The sequence below is a fragment of the Cebus imitator genome, unplaced genomic scaffold (assembly GCF_001604975.1).
Source record: "Cebus imitator isolate Cc_AM_T3 unplaced genomic scaffold, Cebus_imitator-1.0 Scaffold201, whole genome shotgun sequence".
Classification (NCBI taxonomy): Eukaryota; Metazoa; Chordata; class Mammalia; order Primates; family Cebidae; genus Cebus; species Cebus imitator.
In genome coordinates this window covers 629,250-645,392 of record NW_016107516.1, presented here as the reverse complement: position 1 = coordinate 645,392, position 16,143 = coordinate 629,250, and the positions used below count along the sequence as shown (strand labels likewise).

Sequence of the window (16,143 nt, the reverse complement as noted above, 5' to 3'; positions counted from 1 at the left end):
TGAAGTTAGAGACAGACTGTCGCTATGTTGCCCAGGCTTGACTCAAACTTCTGGGCTCAAGTGATCCTCCAAGCTCAGCCTCCTGAGTAGTAGTTGCTATTACAGGCACAAGCCACCGTGCCCAGCTCACACCTATGATATTATTAGCAAAAATCAAAACCTGACAACATACTCTGCTGGCCACTCATTATTTTGCCAGGGAGAATACAAAATATTATAACCTTCATAAAGCAGAATTAACATGGCATTTACCCTTTAACCCCAAAATCCCACTTCTAACAATTTATCCTAAATAAAGACCTCCTGTATTATTATACATATACACAAGGTTATTCACTGCAGTGTTTTTGTAATTATAAAATACTGAAAATGGCCGGACTCGGTGGCTCACATCTGTAATCCCAACACTTTGGGAGGCCAAGGTGGGTAGATCACCTTAGGTCAGGAGTTCAGGACCAGCCTGGCCAACATGGTGAAACCCTGTCTCTACCAAAAATACAAAATTAGCTAGGCCTGGTGGACACATGCCTGTAATCCCAGTTACTTGGGAAGCTGATACAGGGGATCACTTGAACCCGGGAGGCGGAGGTTGCAGTGAACCAAGATGGCACCACTGCACTCCAGCCTGAGCAATATGAGACTCTACCTCAAAAAATAAAAATAAAATAAAAAACTGAAAATAACCTAAATGACCATATATATATGAGAATGGTCAAATAAACTATGGCACATTCATACAATTTAGTACTATGTAACTGTTTCATTTTGTTATAAAAATGAAGGGAAAAAATACCTCTGTAAACTTATAAACAGCTATGGGGAGATTTCTAGCATATATTATTAAGGGGTAAAAGCAAATATAGACGGATATGTTAATTATCCCAATCTGATCACTAAACATTACATGTATCAAAACATCTATGTACCCCATGAACATGCACATTTATTGTCAATTAAAGTAAAATAAAAGCAAATATAGTATGTTATCTTTAACATAAGAAAGAAGAGAAAATAAGGGTATATGTATCTGCTTACATTTATAAAAAGAAACACAGAAAGAATAAATTTTAAAACTAAGGAAACTGGTTACCTACAAGAGTAAGGGCAGATGGGAACTAGTTAGGAGGGACGGAGGATGATGACTCTACCCTGAAAACATCTTTTTATATAATTTTGTCAAGAAGAGAGGTAAAAACCTAAAACTGAATACAAATAGAAACAAATGAACCTAATTATATTTCAAACGAACACAATAACCTTTTAAAAATCTGCTAATAATCTTGAACTCTACTTAGTAGGTTTATTTTTGCAGTAGTATGGGTGCAGCAATTCCAAAACCCCTTTCTATGTATTGCAGGATTGAATATGAATCAATATACTTGCGTAATGCTAAGAGACATGCTGCTCAGTGTTAAAGAAGAGCGATACAAATATGGAATAAAAGAGGACCAAGATAAAACTAGTAGTGTTAAATTGGACTTGGAGCTATCAGTGTAAATTCATGATTTATAGCTAAATAGACGGAAAGCTAGATACTAATATAGATATGTTCATATACATATGACTACAGGTATATATGTATGAGTGCATATATATGTATCTGTTGGTCTAAAAACCATTATGCCAGGGTCAATAAGCACATCTAATACTTAGATCTTGACTTCTAAACACCCTCCTTTAATGAAAGGAACCAAGGATTCTTGAAGAAATGGTTGAGTCTAGGGAATGGGAAGACAAAGTATAAGAGCTATGTTGTGCCAGAAATCAAATGTTAAAGAAGATATGTTAAAAGGACACAGGAATTACTTGAAGAAGCTCCCAAATATGTGACAAGTGAACATCAAAATAAATAAAAGATAAAACAGAGTATAATCCATTGAAGGAACGTGGCAGATATCACTGTAACCAAACAATGAAAATTAACAGCACCAATAATGAAACCAAGGTATCACTGCCTCTTAATATGATGCACTGATGACTTAGCATCACTTTAGGGGTATTCCTGCCCAAAATGTATAAGTAAGCTGAGTCTAATAATGAAGAAATTATAAAACAAAGTCAAGTTAGAGAGAATTCTGCAAAATAACTGCCCTGTACTTCTTCAAAACCATAAAAATGTCATAAAAAGCAATGAAACACTAAGATTATATTTTAGGAGATTCCAGATTTTTTTTAAATGAAAGACATGAAAGCTAAATACAGTAAGTGATTATGATTGTTTCTTCAATCATTTAAAACAACATAAATAACATTACTGGGACAACTGGAGAAATCTAAATAAGGTCTATAGATTAGATAATAGCATTAAATCAATGTAATTTCCTGATTGTGGTCATTGTACTGATTTTATCTGAATGAATGCTCTTTTTCTAAGGAAGCACACACTGAAGTATTTAGGGATAAAGAAATATGAAGTATGAAACTTACTTCCAAATGGTTCTTTAGCAATGTGTGTCAACTGCAAAGATATGGAACCTAAGTGCCCATCAAACAATGGGTAGATAAAGAAAATGTGCTATAGGTACACTATGGAATACTATTCAACCACACACACCCACACAAAAAATAATGTCTTCTGCAGCAACTTGGATGGAGTTGGAGACCATTATGCTAAGTGAAGGAACTCAGGAATGGAAAACCAAATTCCGCATGTTCTCACTTTCTAAGGAGCTAAGCTATGGGTATGCAAGGCATAAGGAGTGATATAACAGACTTTGGACACTCAGAAGGAGAAGGGCGAGAGATAGATGAGGGATAAAAAAACTACGTATTAGGGTGCAAATGTGCAAGCATGCATCTCAGAAAAGGAGATAAAATGATAAAACAAATGTGGAAAATGTTAATAATTGATGAATCACAGTAAAGAGTATGTAAGAGCTTTTTATAATACCCCTGCAAATTATTTTGAAATATCAAAATAACATTTTTAAACAAAAGTAAACTCCCATTTAATAAAAAATGATGCAATAAACAAACGCTGAAATGGCCATGGAAAAAAGCTAGAAGCTATAAATATTTATGCCATATATACATACCTGTCTGTATTCGTGTTAGACTGAGAGTTGAGAGAGTTATCAAACTCATTCTCATTCTCACTTTCTCCTGACTGGCTATTCACAGTTCCTTCTTCTTCACCATCTACATCATTAAGAGCCTGTCTCAACAAAACAATAAAAACAGCACAAGTTGAGTATATATACACTCATACTCTTTTTTTTTTTGTCATAACAGAAAAGAGGTCCCTTCTCCTAAGCCCTCCACATGTTCTAGAACACAAATCCTCTCACATTCTTCCACTCCTATCAATTATCCTGTCTCTCTACCACATTTTCAACCTCTCTCTGTAGTGGCTTCAGTTGACCAACATTTAAACGTGAGCAAGCCTCTCCCATCTTACCCTGACCCTATACTTATCTTAAGCTATATATATCTTCTTTCTTCTACCACCAAACTTCTTAAAAGAGTTGTTCCGCCCTCCTCACTCACCACCTACGCCCTGCAACTCCGCTTCTGCCCTACTGCTCTACTTAATCTGCTCTCTATAAGGTCAACTTCAACACTCTTACTCCTAAATCAAATGGATATGTCTGTCTTTGTCTTCCCTTAGTTTTCTGATCACTCATTTCTTTCCTTTAAAATCTACTTGGCCAGGTGTGGTGGCTCATGCCTGTAATTCCAGCACTTTGGGAGGCTAAGGTGGATGGATCACTTGAGCCCAGGAGTTGAAGACCAGCCTGAACAAAACAGCAAAACCATATCTCTATTAAAAAATACAAAAATTACTCAAGAGAGATAGCCCATGCCTATAGTCTCAGCTACTCAGGAGGCTGAGGAGAAAGGACAACCTGAGCCCAGGAAGGTCAAGGTTGCAGTGAGTTGTGATTGTGCCACTGCATTCCAGCCTGGGCAACAGAACGAGACCCTGCCTCAAAAAAAAAGAAAAAAAATACATTTGGTTTTTCAGGTTTATTTCTTTAACCTTCAACTTAATAGTTACATGAATATCTCAATGTCTAGTTTATGACGTACATTCAAGTATTCTAAAAGCTATTAAAACTAAAAATCAGCACACAGACCACAGCCAGGGTTTTCTTCCTAAAAAACAAATCCCTCTTTAAAAAAAAAAAAAAAAAAAAATCTACTTGATACACATTTCCTTTAACTCCCATAATACTGTATTTTCTTAGATTTTCTCCTACTCTTCTGGCCATTCCTTCCCAATCACCTTTACTGATCTTATGTTTCTACCCTTTCCTTATATCTGATGTGACTAAAGTCACATCACACCTGCTAGGTAAGCACTCAATAAATCTCAGCTATTATTATCCAGTCTTATCTTGTTTGGTAGAAACGTTACACATAGAAAGTGCAATACACTAAAGAAAGAGCAAATCTAGCAACCACAACCAGCATTTGTTGATATTTAAACTTTTAAAATGTTTACCACAAAGCCTATATCAACCTTTTCTCCCCTCATCTGATCCACTTTGAGTGGTTATATCTAATTCCAAAGCTGTAACTACAAATGAAATGCTATTAGTTTCCAAACATCTATCTTCACAACCAGATCTGCCCTAAGCCCTAGACATTCATCTTCAACTGGACTATAAGATATCCCTGTTCTGGCCAGGCACAGTAGCTCATTCCTATAACCTTAGCATTTTAAGAGGCAGGAGGATGGCTTGAGCCCAGGAGTTTGAGATCAACTTGGGCAACATGGCAAAACCTCATCTCTACCAAATATACAAAAAATTAAGCAGGCGTGGTGGCGTGCACCTGTAGTATCAGCTACTCAGGAGGCTGAGGCAGGAGGACTGCTTGAGCCCAGGAGATGGAGTCTGCAGTGAGTCATGATTGTGCCACTGCATTCCAGCCTGAGTGACATACCAAGACCCTGTCTCAAAAACAAGATATCCCTACTCAATAGGTCCAAACTGAACAGCTTCAGAACCCCTCCCACCATTCTTCCAGATACTTTGTTCCTGCCAATATTACCTAAGACAATGAACAGTGTCACCATCTACTCAAATGCTCAAGCCAGCAAATGAGGAGTTATCCTCCTTTCTCCCCTGTCCTGTCCTATAGGTCACCCAATCCTGCCAACTCTACCTCATTTTAACCACTCTCAAGTCTATCCCTACTCTCCTCTATTTCCTTCCCTACTGGCACTACTTTGGGTCAGGTCCTCACCACTTCTAAGATGCCCACCAAGTCTTCATACCAGACCCTCTCTCCAGTCTTGTCCCTTCCCAATCCATCTCCCACACTATACTGGATCTCATCATGACTTCTCTTTAAAATCCTTCAGTGGCTCTACTTTTACTTTCCAGTCCTTAGCCCTTCAGGACCTAGGTCCAGCTTGTCTCTCTAACCTCAAATCTTGCTACTTCCCCAACCCAATGACAGAGACATGCCTTAATCATCTATGTATCCTAGCATCTAGTACATGATCTGAAATACTACATGATGAATAAGTGCTTAGGTTCAGTCTCACTAATTCCTATATGGATGAAGAAATTCCCAGAGAACTTAAGTAATACAGTAACAATTTCATTTTTGCTTGGTGACTCAAGATTATCTATAGCAACACCAATTTCCTTTCTGATGTATAGTGGTCCTCTGCTTATCTATTAAGGTGTCTTCTCTCTCCTCCCTCACCGACATTCTTCTCTGCTACCTCTGCTTTGAGAGGCCCCCATCACTGTTTTTCATCTGCTATCAGCTGTAAATTGAGAAAGAACTTAAACCAGGTACGTAAATTAGTTGTATCAGTAACATTAATTTGAAATTCTACTGCTGTATTAACAGTAATAGGCTCAGGTGTGAGAATAGACTCTTAAACACAATAAAATCTGACTGCTTTATTCCATGTTTCTGGGATACATTGTATACTTGTTTCCAGGCTCCAAATAACCGAAAAAGTGCTTAAAGTATGACTGAAATAAATATGGCTATTTAAAATATGTGTAACATTTTACTTAATTGTCTTTAGACGTATGAAACAATAAATATATCTTTTATGATTCTGGACTGCTGAGAAATGTTAAGTTTATGAATATTGATACTGAGAAATGCTAAGTTTATGAATATTGAGAAATGCTGAGTGTATGGTAAAATATATTGCTTGCTAAGAAGAATGATGGCAAGGAAAACGTAGCACCACCCTCCCCACCCCGCCCTCCCCAAGAAAACTACTTCAGGCATTCCAAAGTGGCAGGACAATGTATCAATATCATACACAGGTTAAAACAATTCTTCAAGATATCTGACCCTGCCCCCGTGGCTCCCTCATGGAGAATACTTTACAGTTTGTATGAGTTCAGTGGTAAGCCGGCACCCGCTGCCTACTTGGCATATTTTGTGTTATGAGGAAATACCAAACATCTGTTTCTTAATAATAATCACCTGTTCAGAGAGAATAACTGTGTGGGTCAGAGTCTATTCGAGGCCTTCAGTCTAGAATACAGTCAGCCCCTGAGGCTCTCAGCTCAGAAGGCTGCTGGCCCCTCGGATAGTCCCACTTTGCTATTCTTAGTGTCTGCCTCTCAGTTCCTTCTGCGCCGCCTGGGTGGGGGTCTCTACGGCTGAGCTGGCTCTCGGTATTGGATCTTGCAACTCCCTGGGATCACCTTACTCCAAGTGGAAAGGCTCCCTGCTATTTCCATAATGATCAACGGCAGTCTTGTGGAGCCACATGGCCTAGATTTGAATCCCATCTTTGATGCAAACTATGTAATCTTGGCAAGTCACTTAATTTTTCTCAGCTTCGGTTTCCTCATCTGCCAAACGGGGATAACAACAGTATATACACCTACTAGGAAAGCACTCAATAAATTTTAGCTATTATCATCCAGTCTTATTCGGTACAAACATTTCTCACAGAAAGTGCAATACACTTAAGTAAATGCAAATCTAGCCACCACAAGTAGCATTTGTTGATATTTAAACTTTTAAAATGTATACTACAAGGCCTATATCAATCTAAACTTCCTTTTAGCATGAGTGTTATATCTGTGAGTACAGCACATTACCTGAGGTTCTATGACAGACTCATTAAAGATAGATTGGGTGACAGGGTCTTGATTTACCACAATGGGGCTCTGAGAGGAATCAGGAGCCACTGTTATATTTGGAAACCCTGCAAAAGGAAAAGAAGTTCTGATGATTTGTTTCATTTAACTAAATTGACTTCACAAGCTCTATACTGCATATACTCTATATACTGCCCCATACTTGATCATCATATGAAAATCTTAAACAGCAGCTCACATTAATGTAGTGCTTACTATATGCCAGGCACTGTTCTAAATGTACTTACATCTATTAACTCATTCTACCCTCACAAAACCCTATAAGTACTAATATTATTTTACAGATCAGTAAACTGAAACTCACAGACTTTAAATAACTAGCCCACAGTAACATTAATAAATTACTAAGCCAGAATTCAAACATTATATGAAAAACCAATGATGTTTCTAGAAAATAAAAAATGAACTATACACACATTAAAATAAATAATGCGTGCATCTGACAAGAGGCAACGTTCCTCTGAGAAACTGAAGTTGCTTTAGGTTTCAAACTAAGCTTTACTCAAGTCATTTTAAAATTACAAAATCCTTTACACAAGATATTTTAGTTGATTAAAACAATTTACTTTTCCTTAGCTGAATTATTTGAAATACAAGTAGTTAATATTCTTATGGAAAGAGATTATAATAACCCTAACCCTAAAAACCCTTGAAAATCCACCCTACAATACTTGTAATATAAATATGATGCCTAAGAAAGGCCTGTAAGTTCTTCCAAATAGTCAGTTGTGGGCTATAATTTAATAAGGAAGAGAAGCTTTTGTTTGAATTGAATACCTGTTCGCCTACGAGGAAACAGCTCTTTTGCTGCAGCTATCAGATGATCAGATTTCTCCAATACATCCTGCATCTGATATTGATCAGAAAGAATCTAGATACATGTTAATGACAAATATGATTATTCAGATAAACATATATTTACTTTTCGAATTGCAAAAGAAAAGACCATAAAAAGGCGTGGAGCATGAAAATAACCAGACTACCTTCCTAAAATCCTTCAGTAGCAATATCCTTAAGTACCAGTAGATGGGGCTATGAAAACAATTAGTGGCTTTCAAATGCTTGACTCCAAAGAAATACAATTAAATTGTGACCCATGACATTTACATACACGTAAATATATATTTTTACATACATATATTTGTGTGTGTACACACACACACACACACACACACACACACACACACACACACATTTTAATTAACCTTGCTCCATGAGAAGCATATTTTCTTAACATCAATTCCATTTTTAAAATGTTGGCTGCAACCCACTAACTTCACAATTCATTAACAAATTATAATCCATAGTTTGAAAAACACAGATTAAAGATATGAATCTCTGAGCTATAAACTTAGAAGGTGTTTCAACCACTAGAGTGAATTCAGAATCCACTAATTTGTCATGACCTACAACTTTAAAAACATAAGACATGAGTTTTAGGATTTAACAAAAAATGTGATGCTTCTGTGTTTAAAAACAGGTCAGTTTTTTACCCTGGAGAGGTAGAAACACAAAACTACCACTACAGTAGTGCCTCTGATTATCACTTTCAATTTAGGAACTTTCATATATATTATAAGCAAGGCCACAGGCTAGAATAAAAGCCAAATAATTCTCTATGCACCACCACCAGATGGCATTCTTAAGTTAAAAGTACTTGGAAACTGCTCAGTTTACAACACAGACTCAAACTGATAAAACATCTGGTAACAAATACTCTTAACAGAATTTCTCTATACAACAGAATCAAGCACATACATAATGTGACCTCAGTTATTGTTTTAGGACGCAGAAAGAAAAATAACAAGAGTCACATTCTTAATTTTTCCCTTTCTTCTCCTGCTATAACCAATCAAGTTGGCAGGCTCAGTGAAAATAAAGCCCTAAATTTATTCCTTCCACAAAGAGTAAGCTTTGGAATGGTATCAGGTCAAGAGCACAGTTAGAGCCAGAAGACTGAAATGCTAGTCCCAGTCAACAACCCTTCCCCAGATCTACAAGGGTGTTATATGGATATGAACTCACTGAAAACCTTTATACCACTCTAGAGATGTTTGAGAATTTTGCTATATCTGGAGATGTTTGAGAATTTATATTATCCCACAAACCAAGTGGGAACAATTATGAGCTTAGCCATCTTCCAAGTACAAGTAATTATGAGCTTAAGAAAAGAATGTGAATGAATGAGTATAATCTTTCACTACACTAAAAAAATTACACAAAGCTTATTTCCAAAAACAATTTTGAGTTTATTATTTTTTTAAAAAGCATTGACCTATCAAAATAAAGAAACAGAACTGACACCTAAAGATTATAAGTAATAATCTTATTAACCATATTGAGATCTAATTTTTTTTTATAATGAGGTCTCATGTAAAAGCCATTATCTGACACCTTCTGCTAGTCCAAGCTTGCCCAACCCGTGGTACAGGATGGCTTTGAATGCAGCCTAACACAAGTTTGTAAATTTTCTTAAAACATTATTAGGTTTTTTTGCAACTTTTTTTTTTTTTAGCTCATCAGCTGTCATTAGTTAGTGTATTTTATGTGTGGCCCAAGACAATTCTTTTTCCAGTGTGCCCCAGGGAAACCAAAAGATTGGATATCCCTGTTTAGTCTCTGCCCTTGAGAAAAAATGGTTTGAGTGGCCAAAGATCAGTGTATTGGCTTTTATTTCTTCTTTCTAGATTTATAACTCCTCTCATAAAGCCCATCCTCTTGATAGGTAAACTGATCTCTACAAGCCTAACTGTATATATTACTCCTCAAATGAGTTTGCAGAGCACAAACTTAAACCTGTAACTGGTGGTACACATGATGGATTTTCAAAGGATCAAAGTCTCTGCAAAAAAAAAAAAAATTATCAGAAACTTTGTCATCTTAGCCCTTTTGTACCATGGTAATAGACACCAGGTGGAACTGGGAAATTACAAAGAGACTTTAGGAGTTATTACATTTTGGGGATTTATAAGATCTTTATGAAAGCCTCCCTCTCCCTGAGAGGGAACTCTAATTTGCTTGATTCCCATGGCATGGGTACATCTTACAGCAAATGAAATAGAAGATTATGCAGGCCAAATAGCTTTCTCTTAATTTATGTTCACCTATGAGTCCAGCTTCAGGTGGATGGGTTCTGTTAGCATTAATAGATAATGATTAAGCTTATGTGGATATGTCTAAGAAGGCCTCTGCCTTTGGTCCACTGACTGCATCCCTTAAACAGAGACATTGCAAATTTAGCAACACTGAAATAAAAGATGCACATATCCATTGACTAAGCAATTCTACTTTTAAGAATTTATCCTACAAATATATGTGTACCCAAAAACATTTTCAAGGATATTTATTACATTATTGATAGTATCAAGATAGAAAACAATTTGTGGGTAACTGACACTACTACTTAAGTATCCGGCAATGTTCTTTTTGTTTCTCCTTGAACGGCAGAACTCCTGCATTTTAGCCAATTACAGGGCTGGATTTCCCAACCATCTTCGTCGGTGGGAATGGCCACGTGCTGACTTTCTGGCCAACAGGATATATGTAATAGGAGTAGCATACACTGTTCTTCCTGTTTCCTGCTGGCTGGCATATAACTAAAGGAAGCTGCTATGGCCATTTTGTATTCAGAAACAAGCCATGTAATAAAGGACTGCAGAGTTCCCTACCAGCTACCACTTTCCTCTCAACTGTTTCATGAAACAGGAATAAATTTGTTTAAAACAAAACATATAGTAAGTTCTTTTTTTATTTCCAGAAGCTTAAACTGTACTCTAATACACAACCTAAGTGTTCACCAATAAAGCACTGGATAAATGTGGTACATCTATATGCTACTGGCCAATAAAAAGAAAAAGTAGATGTCTTAAGTGCTGACAGGGAATCATCTCCAAGAAATGCTAGTAAAGAGAAAATGCCTGAGTCCCAATAAGAGGAGGTTCTCAATCCCTGTAGCACATTAAAATTACATAGGAGCTCTCTAAAGCACACCTACCTAGGGCCACATCCCAGGCCAACTAAATCTGAATCTCTGGGTACAGAATCCAGATATAGTTATACAGATACAGAGAGGTTTTTTTTGTTGTTGTTGTTTTTTTCTTTTTGAGACAGATTGTCACTTTATTGCCCAGGCTGGAGTGTAATGGCACGGTCTTGACTCACTGCAACCTGGGCTGAAGCAATCGTTCTACCTTAGCCTCCCGAGTAGCTGGGACTACAGGCACTCACCACTGCGCCCAGCTAATTTTGGGGGTTTTTTGGTGGTGGTGGTGTTTTTGAGACAGGCTGAAGTGCAATGGCACAATCTCAGCACAACCTCTGCCTCCCGGGTTCAAGCGATTCTCCCACTTCAGCCTCCCAAGTAGTTGGGATTACAGGCACCAGCCACCATGGCTGGCTAATTTTTGTGTTTTTGTAGAGACAGGTTTCACCATGTTGGCCAGGCTGGTCTTGAACTCCTGACTTCAGGTGATCCGCCTGCCTTGGCCTCCCAAAATGCTGGGATTACAGGCATGAGCCGCCATGCCCAGCTGTTACACATTTTTTTAATGGAGCTTCTTGACCCTGACTGACTGTAATGTGCAGTGAGAGTTGAGAACAACTACACTAGTGCCTGCGGCAGCAGATCTACAAAAAGAAGGCAAAGAAATGTCACTTATCCTCTCTCACCACCCTTCTTTAAACACCTTCTTCTACCACATCTATAACTTATATGAGAAATTCAGGACATTAGCAGGAACCATAGAGAAAGGAAATAAAAGCCCAGAGTCTGATGCAATCCAAGCAGGCTGCCTTTCTTCATGGTCAGATCTGTATTTTCACACCTTTCACTGAGAATTACCACACAGCATTTAAACGTATGTGACTTGTCCAAGATCACCAAAAGGTAAATCTGTAAAGAAGCATTCTCTCAATCAAGCCACTGTTCTTTTCTCAAGTTCATGTAAACATTTATTTGGGAGATATTATTCTTTCCGGTATCTCTAAGACTGAGACTTTATTTCAGTAAGAAGCCTAACAAATTGCTCAAAAAACAATGTATAATTCAAAGCTGCCATGAAAGGTCAGATAGCTAAGTGCTGTACATAAGCTTCAATCTGAACAAGAAGCAACACTCCAGACAAAGCACATTCCTTTACAATGACTTCAGCTCAAATTTTAAAAGATTATTTGCTGTAGTTTCCTCTTATTTCCCATATTGTTTATCCCTACATATCTGATTACTTATCCAAACACCCATGTCTGGCAAAAGGTTAAGCCAAAGACAAGTTGCTTACTACTCAGTTGGACAAACATACAACATTATTATGTTCTTTTTTTTCAAAGTAATCTAACAGCACTGCTGTTGAACTAAGAAAAATAATTATAGCAGCTTACATACAAAAGGAGGAATAAGAAAAGATTGTGCTCATCACTTTGTAAGTATACCACTGAAATCTCCTAAAAATACAACCAAATAATAATTTAAAATGTGGGAAAATTCAAGCTAAGAAGTTAAATAATTTACTGAGGGTCACATAGCTAGTACTGTATGTTGTAGAACAGAAATTCAAACCACCAAACTAGACTCCAATCACTCTGTTGCTTTTTTTTTTGAAGTCCACATGTAGATTACTGAATAAGAATGCAGTGATTACTAGAGTCACTCCAACGTGAATCAAATTGAGGGGAAAAACAAAGAACCCTATTTATCTCTTTTTTCTAACTCTAATGCAGTTTAGCATTACCTCCTTCATGATAGACAATCTTCTTTTCTCCAGATTTGAAGCTTCTGGTTTCTGCTTCCTCAACTTTCTCTTCAAAGCTTTTTCTTGGAGTTCCCAGTGTACTAAAGCTCTATTCTTTGATTTGTGTATTTCATGACGACGTACCTATATAGAAGAGAAAAGAACATAACGGGAGAAATGCCAGATATAGGTAACAGGGGGATGGAGGCAGCAAACCACATTGCCATGTATGTACCTATGCAAAAATCCTGCACGTTCTGCACATGTACCCCAGAACCTAAAGTGCAATAAAATATATGTGTGTGTGTGTGTGTGTGTGCACATGAGTATAACATAAAGGAACGTTTTAGACATGAAGAAGTGGCCTATTCAGATGGTGAGACCACCTACTCTAGTTTGTCACTTTTTAAACTTCTTCTGGTCCAATATATGCATATTTATATATATTCACAGCCAAAATTTTCAGTCCCCTAAATTTTCAAAAATGATCTTCAAGAAATAAGTACATAGAACTGGTAAACCCACCTAAAAGATACACTGAAAGAAATATCAATTTCTACTACCTTTCTGCAAGACTATCCAGAAAGCTAGTGTTTTTCAAACCACAGGCTGGGGCTCATTTAATGGATGATAAAATCAATTCATGGGTCAAAATCAGCTTTTTTTTTTTTTAACATACACACACATTGAGCACAATGTAAAGGGTACAAAATCCACTGAGTCATCTTTAGCAAAGACACACTCATTTCGTGATAATCACATCACCACCAAGAACTAATAATGCAGTGTGTTCATAGCCCTTCAATGGCTTTGTGTGGAAGTAGGTCACTGAAAATACAGAAGTCAGGGAAGTAGAGTTCCTGAAGTACAAGAAGAGATATAGAGATATGAGCCACAGGTCTTAAGTGTTAGAGGAGAGGGTTCACTAAGATGGCTAAAAATAAGATATTTGGTTTTACAAGCACTCTAGTATTCAGAACTATGAACATGAACATATATGATAAAATGTACTGCTGAGTTTTCTCCAGTAAATAGGAAATCAATCCATTAAAGAAACAACCACAAATATAACACATGGATTCTGACTCACAAAAAACAAATGAAGATGACTTTTTTTAGACAATTGAGGAGATTTGAATATGGGCTGAGTATTAGGTGATACCAAAAAATTATATTTACTTTTGTTGGATGTAATAATGGCACTGTGATTATGTTGAAAAAAAAAAAAGACGTATTTTTTAAAATGCAAACTGAATATGTAAGCACAAAACGATGTATTCTCTTGAATTTGCTTTAAAATATTTCAGTGAAAAAAGAAAAAGGTAAGATAAAGGAAGCAACTATGGCAAATTTTTAATAACTGTTGTATCTGGGTGAACAGTACATAGTAGTTATTTCTATTCTTGTCTCTGTTTTCCCATGAGTTTGAAATTTTTCATTTAAAAAACGTTAAGTCAGTTGGGCATCACTATTATTCTCAATAAATAGTTAATGAGCACCTACTAGGATTAAAGCTGCCAGGTACACAAAGATGTATAGGATATGGTCTGTATCTCTCAAAAGCATTAATAATCTGCCTGTGGAGATTGACCATATCCATATAAAGACAAATTACATGAATTAGATGTCATTTACTCAACGCCTTAGTTAGATAGTAAGACCAACAATAGTTTAGAGGAGATAATTTGTCAGTTTCAAAAAACAGGACTTCAAACTTACTATAAAACTATAGTAATCAAGACAGTGTGGTACTGGCATAAGGATCGACAAATAAGTGGGATATAACTGAGAGTGCTGAATAAACATTTATATTTATAGACAAGCGATTTTTCAACAAGAGTTCCAAGATAATTCAATGGGGAAAAAAAAGGCTTTCCAATAAATTTAGCTGTTTGAACAATGATTATCCCTTAGCAAAAAATAGAGTTGGGCCCCCCTCCTACCATACACCATACAGAAAAATTAACTTAAAATTAATCACAGTTCTACATATAAGAGCTACAATTATAAAACTCTTAAAAGAAAACATAGGAGTATACCTTTGTGAACCTTGGGTTAGGTAACAGTTTGTTAAACATGACACTAAAATCTCTAGTGAAAAAATAAAAAACATGTAAATTTGACTTCATCAAAATTAAAAACTTTCCAGCTTAAAGGACACCATCAAGAAACTGAAAAAAGAACTAAGAAAATGGGAGAAAATATTTGCAAATCGTATCTGATAAGAAATTTATATCCAGAATACATAATTTTTATAACTCAACAATAAAAGCACAAATAATCCAATTTTTAAATTACTAAGGTATTTGAATAGACATTTCTCCAAAGAATATATTACAAATGGCCAAAAAGTATATCAAAGGATGCTTAACATCATCTGTCATTAGGGAAATGCAAATTGCAACCAAAATGAGATAGCACTTTACACCTACTAAGAGAACTAAAATGAAAAAGGTGACAGTAGCAACAACGTGGGGAAACTGGAAGCCTCATAGATGCTGGTGGGGATGTAAATGGTGCAGCCACTTTGTAAAACAGTTTGATAATTATTCAAAGTTAGTATGGAGAAATCATATGACTCAGCAATTCTACTCCTAGATGTATACATATAAAAGAACTGATAATATACGTTCGCACAAAACTTGTACATGAACGTTCACAGCAGCATTATTCCTAACAATGCAAAAGCAGAAACAATGCAAATGTCCACCAACTGAACAACAGATAAATAAAATGGTGGATACGTACAATGGAATATTATTTGACAATTATAAGGAATAAAGAATTAATATGGGCTGGGCATGATGGCCAACACCTGTAATCCCAGCACTTTGGGAGGTTGAGGTGGGCAGGTTCCTTAGGCCTAGTAGTTCGAGAAGAGCCTGAGCAAGACAGCAAAGCCCTGTTTCTGCAAAAAATACAAAAATTAGCCAGGTGTGGTGGCATGCACCTGTAGTCCCAGGTACTCAAGAAGCTGAGGTGGAGATGGCTTGAGCCCAGGAGGTGGAGACTGCAATGAGTGGAGACTGATACATGCTAAGACAGGGATGAACCTTGAAAACATTATACTAAGAGAAAGAAGTTAGACACAAAAGGCCACATATTGTATTCCATGCATATGAAACATCCAGAACAGGCAAATAACATAAAAGCATGAAGTAAATTGGTCATTGCTACAAACTGGGAGGAACTGGGCACAAGGACTGACTGTTAATGGATATAGGGTTTCATTTTGGGGTAATGAAAACATTCATGTTGTACAACTCTGAATATACCAAAAATCATCAAACTATACACTTGGAACAGGTTTTTTTTTTTTTTTTTTT

The 16,143-nt window shown here is 36.6% G+C and overlaps 1 protein-coding gene across 7 annotated transcripts in view; it reads right to left on the bottom strand.

Moving 5' to 3' along the window:
• SPICE1 (spindle and centriole associated protein 1) overlaps positions 1-16,143 on the bottom strand; it is a 65,158-nt gene that overhangs the window by 36,350 nt on the left and 12,665 nt on the right. For all 7 annotated transcript variants that reach the window (XM_017547754.2, XM_017547757.2, XM_017547753.2 and 4 more), the window contains exons 4-7: positions 12,818-12,961; positions 7,869-7,962; positions 7,032-7,138; positions 3,036-3,154 (exon numbers count right to left, since the gene is read on the bottom strand). In XM_017547754.2, coding sequence (XP_017403243.1) covers positions 3,036-3,154; positions 7,032-7,138; positions 7,869-7,962; positions 12,818-12,961 — 464 coding nt within the window. The remainder of the gene's footprint in view (positions 1-3,035; positions 3,155-7,031; positions 7,139-7,868; positions 7,963-12,817; positions 12,962-16,143) is intronic.